The 10,849-nt window shown below is 40.1% G+C and overlaps 2 protein-coding genes across 3 annotated transcripts; one reads left to right on the plus strand and one right to left on the minus strand.

Annotated features, from left to right (window-relative positions):
• Positions 1-441: 441 nt before the first annotated feature.
• On the plus strand, positions 442-3,552 carry LOC125010065 (SH2 domain-containing protein 1A-like). Its single transcript, XM_047588395.1, has 4 exons — positions 442-901; positions 2,684-2,744; positions 2,838-2,979; positions 3,163-3,552. The coding sequence occupies exons 1-4, from the start codon at positions 750-752 to the stop codon at positions 3,207-3,209; spliced, it is 402 nt and encodes a 133-aa protein (XP_047444351.1). The 5' UTR covers positions 442-749; the 3' UTR covers positions 3,210-3,552.
• A 1,562-nt stretch (positions 3,553-5,114) lies between these two features.
• LOC125010064 lies at positions 5,115-9,363 on the minus strand. Of its 2 annotated transcripts, none has more exons than XM_047588393.1 (10): positions 9,285-9,363; positions 8,695-8,768; positions 8,293-8,348; positions 8,019-8,167; positions 7,635-7,807; positions 6,853-6,986; positions 6,562-6,706; positions 6,363-6,468; positions 5,844-5,925; positions 5,115-5,732 (listed from the first exon to the last, which is right to left on the minus strand). In XM_047588393.1, exons 2-10 carry the CDS (start codon positions 8,759-8,761, stop codon positions 5,610-5,612), a joined length of 1,035 nt encoding a protein of 344 aa, XP_047444349.1. In that variant the 5' UTR covers positions 8,762-8,768; positions 9,285-9,363; the 3' UTR covers positions 5,115-5,609. The 2 variants fall into 2 exon arrangements, with proteins under 2 accessions (XP_047444349.1, XP_047444350.1); XM_047588394.1 differs by having other exon boundaries at positions 8,293-8,345; positions 9,285-9,355.
• Positions 9,364-10,849: the final 1,486 nt, after the last annotated feature.

Consider the following 10,849-nt stretch of genomic DNA (forward strand, 5'->3'; position numbering starts at 1 on the left):
GTGCACCCTCTATCTAAAGTTAGACTGGTATTTTAAGCCACACTGTGAGCTAAAGATAATTTTTTTTTCGTAAATAAAGACTGTGCAGTCAAGACTGTGCAGTCAAGTTTCCTATATTATGTCCGTTGTAAACACTAACTGTCCCTGTCAGGTGTGTTTTCACACCCTCATTGCAGCCCACACTGCTGCAACAGATGTTTTTTTTTTTATTTTTGTGTGTGAGTGACTAGGTGCGTGGTTGAGCGGGTGCGGCTTGTCTCGTGGTTATTTCTTTCTGCACATATCTATCTGCTTTGAACCGTTGTTTGTTTTTTTGCCTCTTCACTCCAACTAATGGAGTACAAATGTACATGAATGTGTATAAAAGACTGTGGTTTGCATGCATGCTTTTAGTGCAACATACAGCCTGACTGTCAAAATGCGTGACTTAAGCCAACAATGTTAGAGAGCAATTTATGTCCGTCTGGTGGAGCTTTTTACCATATATTTTCTGAACAAGAATTAAAAAGGCAACACTGATTAAGCTAAGCCAGACACACTTTTGTTTTTTCTACAGTTAAAAGGCATTATTCAGATGAAAAAAAAAAAGCATCTGGCAGTCTGGCAGTGTGGTGCAGCTGCATGACAGAAAAGTGTGAAAACCAGAAAAGCCTTTCCTGCTTCATAGCCTTTCACACACTTGTCTGCTGCTACAGTCTGTTGCACCCTCACCATAGAAGGTACAAATGGGTGCCCGCTCCTGAGGAAACATGGAGAGGGAAGGGATGCTGGTTCAGTCTATCTACTATGGCAGAATTGGGAGCGAGGCCACAGAAAGGCTGCTGGAGAGGTATGGACAAGATGGCAGTTTTCTGCTGAGAGACAGCGAGACAGTACCGGGGGCCTACTGCCTGTGTGTGAGGTGAGCCAACGGTGACAGAAACGTTTCTTCTTCTTTTTTTATTGAGTTATGTTGCAATCTTTGGCTTCTGTTGCATCATTCTGTATGGAGTTGTTAAATACACGGTGAATACACTAGGTTTTAGAGTCACTTAAGATCACTATCAGTGTACATCGATATATCAAGAGGATTCAAGAAATAACAGCTTACACACGCTGCGAACTGTGGTGGAGGAGGAGGAATTGCCCTCCTTAAGTGGAAGTACTGATAGCAGACTATACATATACATACTTTACTGCAAGTCTTACACGAAAACTTAAGAAAAGTAATTAAAAACACTTCAAATGATTTTTTTAATATACTGTTATGTCAGTATTATACTGGTCATGCAATCATGTTTAACAAACGACTGATGTGGCCCGAGGTGGACGTCATATTTAACTATTTCACCTACAAAAAATGAGGGTTTGAATTGGGTTTGAATCGTTAAGACATTGAGCCATTTACCCGGAGCCCAAAGTGACACTGTTACAATGTATCTTTTATCCATAAACCATTAGTAAAAACCTCAAAACTTTTAAAAAAGCAGTAAAAGTGTTAAAATAAATTAACGGAGAGGCAAAGAAAATCCTGTCATTTAAAAAAAAAAAGAAAAGTTCAGAATCAGCATTTTGATAATTCTTCAACTCTTGGAGCATTCAATGTTGATTTTCTGATGTCTGACTTTGACTAATCATAGTTTTGACCGATCCTTTCAGCTCCGCTTTCTTGTTTAAATTGTAGTTATTATTTCATGAGCATTTCATATTCAAACATTCTCCCTTTGTAAAGTAAATGCAGCTATTTAAATTAATGTAGTCAAGTGAAAAGTGTTATATGGTTCTGGAGAAGAAGCTAGAAGAAGTACATGTGCTTCAGTTTCGTTTTACTAAAGATAAATAAAAATGCATTTTTAATCCTCCGTCCACACATAGGTGTGGATACAGACGAACCCTTTTTTTTTTATTCTAATTTTATAAGCTCTATATTCATATGTAGCTAAGAAGAGAATGCAGGGGTTTTATTGGACGTGCTAGAGTGCTGATGTGAAACAAAACATTTGCGGTCTCTGAAAGCATTGCAAAGAGCGAGTCAAAGTCCATCAAAGACACAGTTAACCTCATCTTTCAGCACCAAGGGAAAATTCAGGGAGCACATACAAACACAATGTGGGAGCAAAATAATCAGTAATAAAGATTTACAGCACGTTCAGTTCACTTCAGCAAAAGCTACATTACATAAAGAAGCACTGTGCTCGATGAGATACTTTCAGATCGCTATACTTTCAAACAGCTACCCCTACAGTTACACTAAAGAGACATACCGCCACAAACGTTCACAGGAAAATGTCATAAAATAAATATTTCAATTAAATTAATTTGTCATAAAGTTATGCTTATTGTGAAGTCAAAATACGGGGACATCTTCTGCCACTGTCTACAAACTTCAGATGCAAACATCCAAATCAGAGAAACATCCTGTCCTGAGAATTACATTCAAATGACACAAACTCATCGTCATCAGTCCAACTCCATGAGCAGAATACATAACGAAGCAGGTAATTACAGGAAAGATGCATCAGAAACACTTCTCACATGAGCCATTTCAAAGAGAGAGGCAGAGTTGTGAGGAGTAAATGAGGTCTGGTTTCAGTCTGTGTTTTGTTTCAGATTTGATCACTGTGGCGGAACATGTGCATTTTTAGATTTCACACATTTTGCAAATTATTATAAAGCTATATCGGATTTTTTTTTTTCTACACAGGAAAGCACCATTCGTGCACACCTACAGACTTGTACACTCTGCTGACGGCTGGTGTCTGCAGGTAGGGGAAAATCTGCTTTCAGATCGCACACATGCAGACCAAGGAGCTTATTTAGGGCCCGGTTATATATGTGTGTCTGTGTGTGATTTACAGGATTCAAGTGCCGGGACGCAAAGATTTAGGACTCTCCAAACATTGATAGAGAGCTACAGAAGGGGCGCAGTGTCTCATGTTGGCTTGGCCCCCCTCACAGATCCACTGGACAGAACACAAGTAGAGAACAGCTTGGGACAAGGTGCGTGACACTTGCGCCACTTCATATGTTCCATGTAAAATCGTTTCATAACGTACATTTAAATCTGTTCTGTGCACTCACTGAAACACAAAAAGATCCTTGCGTAGGTGAGTCATAGAGCATATGAAACGTCTGTCGTCTGCTGTTTCAACTCTTACACACTTTCATTGGCCTTCACCACAGGTCTTGTCTACATGGAAATGAACAGCGGCAGCGGCTCCGTCTACTGAGGTGGTGACTTCAGCCCAGCACACCAGCGCTCTTAGCGGAGGGGAAGGAAAGGAGGACGGGAACATGGGGCACATCGCAGACCTGATGCATATCACATTATTTATTTTATCAATATTTGTATTGCCAGTGTTACCGAAGAAATCCTTGAAAGTCCCTGATTTTAGGAGCACAGTATCTTTATTACGATGTTAACATATGACACAGTATCTTCGCTACCCCGGTTCCCTTTTCTTCATCAAAGACAACAAACAAAGATGTTTTGTTTTTTTCTTAATGGCCTCAGTCTCACACATCTGTGTGAACTGTAAGGTAGTGCGCCAAATAAAAGAAAGGTTTTCTGCATCTCATGCTGTTTTGAAGAAGTCCCTGCTGTGCACGGTGACCTGTTTCGTGCTTGTGGTTTAATAATTTGTTTCATATAAAAGGCTGCAGGATGGCAACACTGCCAGTAAAATGTAGCTATACAAGGAAGTGAGATCGTAAAATCTGTTGCGGGGGACACTCATGTCACCATTATGACGTGTGTATTTACTCATTCGTACTAAACCTCAGGGGCGATTTAAAGATAAGACCCTAAGGGGTGCTGGGCCCTCTCCAGTACGCTGTACACTTTCACTCATTTCATCTGTTACCATACATCCTGCAGAGGTACGTATTTTTGTACCTCATAATGTAATAATAATACATTTAATGCATTTTATTTATAAGCACCTTTCAGAACCTCAAGATCACTTTACAAGTGCGTGAAAATGCAGACTAAATACAAAATACAACAAAAAATAAACATGAAAACAATAACACAGAAGGATCATTATGAGTGAATAGATTGGCCTTTAAAGCGGTTTTGAATGCAATGAGGGAGTTAATGTTCGGATGTGGGGAGGGAAGGAACTGGGCGTCGTTGGCAAAGCAATGAATGTGGACAAAGGGAAGTAGATAAGAAAAAGGTCCCAGGACAGAAACTGGGCAATGAACAACGGGCAGTGAAGTTAGTAGCCATGTCCAGTCCAGGGCTGATAAACATAACAACACATTAGTGAATACAAACAGGACCGTATCCATGTGTAATGATCAGTCTTTTCTGTCTTTCTTTGTTTCTTCCTTTCTTTTAGCTACTGTGTACAACACGAACATTTTTCTCTGTGTGTGTTGATAGGATCTGGTCAACTTCTTCTCACACTGCCTCTTCTAGAGAGTTGTCTTTGTACTGTACATTTTGTTATATAATGGGATTCTTCTTATTTGTAAATCCATTATGTAGAACAGAGAGACAGAACGAAGCCCTGTATTCAGCTATGTTTTGAATATATCTTTGCTGTGATTTATGACGCGGTTATAGCCTGGAAGCCCCCCCAACTTCCTCCCATCTGCAACCGAGTGTGGTTATGCCAGGCTAGAACTGTGTTTGTTGTTGTTTTTCAGTGCTGAAATGTTAAAAATACTGTAACTCAAAGCTGGTTAGCAAGGAGTTGTGCTGAAGTGACTTAGGTCCAATATGTATGCTGTCCTGTTCCAGGAAATAAACTCCAGCATTCAGAGATAAACCAGCCTCCTGCCACCTCTTTCAGCGTGACGCAGTGTGGACAAGTTGGAAAAAGCTGATTGGAAAAAGTTTAGATGTGGCACCTCCTTGGTCTACTGTTCCTAATTCAGTGATAGAGATGGAAAAATGGCTTCCCAGAGTGCAGTGGGAGAGAGAGAACTTGCTAGTGAAAACATTTGAAGCAGGTGGAATATATCCAGTTTGCTTTGCACTCACAGATGTCTCTTAGGCCAGCTGCTTGTGCGTCATCACAATCCTCAAGTCAAGGCTGGTAGACATGAACATGTCAGATGAATTACATAAAGAGCTCATTCTGGAGGGCCCACCTTTCTGTAAAAGAACGACACATACACACTGCTGCTCAGTTGGCACTAATACCTTTAATCCATCAGCCCCTTGAGTTTTAAGAAATCCTGACACCTGACATGTTTCAGTAAATAGATGAGCGCTTTTTCGGATTCAGCTCAGGCTTAACACAGGTGTGACAGTCAATCTGCAAAGCTTGTCGTTTTCTACAGTGTTCCCTACGACATTTGCACCTCGGTCTTTAATAATTTTTTTACTATTACTAGTAAATTACTAGTATTACTAGATAGAGGTGATAGTTTTCAACCAAAACGGGTCATAAAAAGCAAGGCAGTCATCAAGCAACAAACCACAGCAGTCAGCTACTTGTATCAAGCTAATATGAAGCCATGTAATAATGCAAAAAGGGGCCCACAACGTTAGAATGCCATATAAATTGCCCCGCACAACTTAATGAAAACAGAGACACAAAATATGAGCCAGCTTTCTACGGACTACAAGGCTAGATCAAAAGTCAAAATATCCACTCCAATAAGCATCAAGACACACTTTACATACGCTTTAAATCCATCATCTCAGGAATCTCTTGAATGGAAACATTCTTAAAAATATAGACGTCTTCCACTTCTGTGATCTCTTCCTCTGGCTTTGCAGTCAGAACCGGATGAAAGAACTGGCAACACAAGGCAAGAAACAAAATGTTAAAATTGTTTGTATAGTGTGTCTGCGGCTGAAGGAGGAGTAAAGCATGTACTGTGTGCGCTCGACGTGGGCTAGTGCTTACAGTTAACGTATCATATTTTTCCAGGAAGTTTTTGTACTTTTCAGGTGGTCGAGGAATCTCAGGGAACAGAACTTTGGTCACCCTGAAACATAAAAACAAAAATGAGCCCATAGCAAGATTATTAATACACGAATTTCAAATCAAAAGGTTTATTAAAGATGTGAAAGACCCAAAGAGGAAGAGATCTGTTTATCCTAAGTAATGGGGGACTTCCGTTTTCAGAAGAAGTTTAGGGTGGATGTTTTGCTCTATCTTGTTTAGAAAGAAAAAGACATCGACACCATCTTCTAACTTCCCCTTTCTGTTTTCGCAGTTTGCTGCCTCTGCAGACGTTGGGATCAGCTTTGTCTTTTTATCTGACACTGGAACATTTCACTTTTAAATTCAGTGCCAAGTTTATGTATCAGATGAGATGTAGCCGACAGAGGAACATTTTTAAGAATTGTGTGAAAAGAGGTGAGAGACTGTGAATGAGTTGCTAGTCGAAAGGTTAGTCACTCAGTCGGATGCGAACAGCACCTCTGATAGCGAATCAGTAGCAGCACAGCCAGAAGGATCATGGGTACTCCAAGACAGATCAAGACGATCACCAGAGGGTTGTACTTGTAAGCCGAGGGTTCCACCGCTACAGGGACACGCACACACAAAGAATGTGATCAGTCCTTTCAAACTTTGTGTATTGAGGCGTACAGACCGAATTACAACAAAGTCTACTCACTAACAGTTGAACTCCAGTCACTCCAGTGAAAACATCCGAAACAATTTTGGGATAGTCTTGTCCTGATTTTCAGGAGGTACGTGTGAGTGGGATCTGCATTCGGCTTTTTATAGAACGGCTTGCCAATGATGATTTGAGGTCTTTCCTGTTGTGAAAGCATTTGACCTTTAAAATCTCTTTTTTAAACTCAGCAAGTGTTCATTATGCCTGTTGGTATGCACAGTAGAAAATGTAACACTTTTTGGAATAATCAGGCATCCAGGGGCGTCTGCACACTCATACATACTGCACCTGATCATCTATGTACAGCTCGGATTCATAACAGTCCTCATTTAAGATTTCTGTTCTGTTCATCAGAACCCACGTCACATACAGGTCTCCGTCTTTCACTGATGCAGAAACGTTTGTGGGAGGAGACAGGACCTCTGCGGCACACACAAGAATACAAGAATTAGCAATGCACATCTACTGTACATGCAGTAGACTCCATAGAAAACTCACATATCATCATCACCTGAACCTCCTGAAACACTTAATTAAAGACTTGACTACAAGGTGTCAATCACTGACCCGTTGAAGGCGAATAACATGAAAATATTGGAGCTACTGATGGAGAAAGTGGAGGGTTACAGCAAAGGAGGGCATTTGTGGACGAACCACTGGGAGCCAAACCAAAATAAGTTAATGTGATTGTGAACACATTTTCGCATGCTGACATGCTGTACTACAGATTAGCCCTGCTAAACATCAGAAGGCTGGCACTCACACGTTGTTACCATGTTGTCATGCAAGACTTAGCACTGACAATGTTTTAACCACATAGAAAACACTAGCACGACTAAATAACTTAACTTGGCATGTGGATATTGGAATCCAGGAAGAGGCAGCCTCGTACAATGCCCATGTCAATATCACTCACATTTCCTACCATGTATACTAACCCACAGGGGTCAGACACTGTTAACAGTGTCCACAGACAATGCGTTGCACCTTTGTAAATCGTCTGATAAAGTCTCTTAACTATTTAAAAAATGCTTTTATTTTTAGCAGCAGTGTGTGTCCAGGGACTTTACCTATCATGCCCTTTTCCTTCGAGAAGGTGTAAGACGTCCACTTGTCATTGTGAGATATGTTACAGAGGAAGATTACTTCCTGGAAATCAGTATTGTTGAGAGTCCAAGACATTGATCCGACTGTTTCCATAGAGGAATACTCCATGGACTGAATTTCTGAGTTACTACAAACACTGGATGAGGAGACAGAGAAAACTATCAGTCAGTTATATTCTTTGCTGTAAAGAAGAAAGCACTCTATATTTAGCATACAGTGGCACAGTTCACATGTGGGTATTTAGTGTGATTCTTTGAGAGGCATTCATCGTAATAAACATCCATCAAAAATATGGCATCTATATGGAGCCCACATATAAATATGGTATCATCGAGACAAAAAAATACCTGACAGATACAGAGAGATGAGCATTCTTCTCTGTAGTGAGGGATGACCAGGAGCAGCTGAGGTTTTTTGATGGGTAAAGGAGGCAAATAAAGAGGTTTTCTGACTCGTCCACAGAATCATCGTATCCTGTAGAATTTTTAATGTGGAGCTGAAACCAAATCACAAACATAATGAACAAAATACAGAAAATGATAAATAAACTTATTTTTGAGTAGCCGGGTTTTATTTGATGTGTGCTATCTTCAGAAACTGAAAGAACAATTGGAGTCTCACCTCTTCAGAGTCAATCTCGATCTCGCACATATCATAACTGTTGCCCTCTGCCCCTGCTATAAGAAAACACCGATGTAGAGTCACACCATGGGGGCAAAGAACACATAACAAGGTGCCACGCAGAGTGACCATCAAAATGAAACACGTCAGCCATTCTCATCTGCAGTACACCCTTTTTGTTTTTGTTAATTTGACACCAGTTTCCTGGAAGGCTGTATTCAAGGAAAGAGGAATCGGTCTGTAACACCACCTTAGCAAAAACATAACATGAAATCGTCTGATAAATAAAAAGCGATTTACTAAAAGAAGATGTGCGACATATTTTAACAGACAAGTGTTGACAGACATTGTGCACCAACTAAACAGTTTGTGAAAAATATGTGGTGTGAGAAGACCACCTACCGTCATGTGGCCCCAAAAGAGCCAGCGAACTGAGCCAAAGTAGTGGAAGAACAGGAAACAACTCCATAGCCAAACTAGGGTTTCACACAACAAACACAGCCGTACATAAACAAATAATGAGCGGGAAGTCTTTGGTCACATACAGTAAGCACAGAGAAGATGTGGTACAGCACATTCTAAGTTACAGTATTTCCTGGCTTAATTATACTTCCCCTTTTTTTAAGCACTAGATAGAGACTTCTAGTACGAACTTATGGTGGGCATACGATCGACTATAAAGAACCTGCCTGCCTCCCATTACTGCTAGTTCTCTATGAGTATACAGTGATCTGTGAGTTTTATCATAAACATGTCCACTTCCCACATAGGCTTTGACGTTTCCTCACAAAAGGGAGACAAACTATGACTTATCAGGGCTTGGCATTGTTTACACATTCAGACCACTCAGACACATGCTACGATTTCTCGAACATGAATGGACACACCAAGGATTCTCTACTCTGGGTTTAAGCAACCAAAGCTAACACAAAAGTACCTTCAGCTGTGCTATAGTAACGTTGTTGTAAATGACATTAATAAGAAGCCATTACCTTCTGCTGTCCCTCACACCATGTCACTGACCGCGTTCTCTTACTGCCAGAAGACAATGACACATTTCAGGGGAAAGAAGAAGTGTGACGTCACGTACAGTACAAAGCTTCAGGAAACCAAAGGTTCCTTTCTGTTTCTTTATTGTTAACCTTCCACGCACATGCGCTCGCTACAAGGCTGAAATGTCTTCTTTTCTAGTAAAACCATGAGCAACGTTTTCAATGGTGTACACAATAAAAAATTAGACACGGTTAAAAGAAGGCAGAATCTTTACACTTAGTAAGGTTTTGTATGGGCTACGTTCACTGACTTATATGATTTCTTACGTCCACAACAAACACATATATTTATATATTTTTTTTCTCTCTCAGCTGCTTCATGGAAAAAACTAAACATTTAAGCGCACACAGAGGAGACACATTTGGTACAACACTCAGTAAACTTGTTAGTTTAGACTTACACCATGTCAAGAGATTTACACCTTCCTCTGTTATTTCTGTGTTGTGAGTGTGTCTGTTTCAGTTTAGTAGCGAGTATTAACAATTGTACTGTACAAATGCTTCAACTATTATATTTTTTTTTGTCATTAAAAATTAACTATTCTGAAGAATTTGAAATGTTTGTTTTATTTTCCAGTTCATGGAAATGACTAATTGTAACTAAAATAGCTAAATACAAATGTATTTATTTTTTTCATAAGGTGACAATTTCCATTAAATTTGTATATGAAATATTCACTGTTCATTGTGCTTCATGCCATTTCTTATCGGAAATCTCTAGAACAATGTAGTCGTGTTACTGAAATGTCTGTGAAGGTTCTTGATCATCCAGGTCCTGGTAAATCCAAAAGAAAAAAGCTAAACCTGAATAAATTGGACTTGTTGGGTTTTCTTGAAGACCTTTCACCACTCATCTGTGTGAATTCTTCAGTTCTAAATGACTGGTTGGGAGTTGGGTTTTTATTGGAAATGTGGTGCCCACCTGAACAACCCATTAACTGTCTGAGACTCAAGATGTGAGAGGGGCTGAAAGGGGTTAGATGTTAAGACTTTGTTGTCCCCTGTTGCTGTCCACTTTCAAACTATCTGTCCTCCTGGCTAAAATGTGTAAGTCCTCAAAAGAGTGTCCCTGAGTGACCTGAAGAGTGACGTGTTCTTCAGGCGTATGTGGATTGTAGACTGCTGATCTGAAAATCTGTCTCTTAGACTTACAGGTGAGTATGGTCATTACGGACCATGTGATTCCGGTAGGCACCACCCGCACAGGGTAAAAAAAAAAAAAGACTATCTCTCTAGGACTCTTCATGTAGTTTCATGGTCCTGGAGGAATATATTCTTCTCATCTCATCTCATCTTCTCACTATATATAGTACTTACTATGGTTGAAATTAAAATTAAAACCTCTTTTTGCACTTTTGAAAAGAAGACACATGGTACAGTGGGGAAACATCGTCAAGAACACCCCACAAGTCCTGTTGACTTCGTCTGAGCTTTGTTTGTTGGAAATAAAATCTACACAAATGACGACTGGTAACCGGGAATAGAACCTGCGAGGATGAGAGCAC

This window comes from Mugil cephalus, chromosome 7 (genome assembly GCF_022458985.1).
Source record: "Mugil cephalus isolate CIBA_MC_2020 chromosome 7, CIBA_Mcephalus_1.1, whole genome shotgun sequence".
NCBI lineage: Eukaryota > Metazoa > Chordata > Actinopteri > Mugiliformes > Mugilidae > Mugil > Mugil cephalus.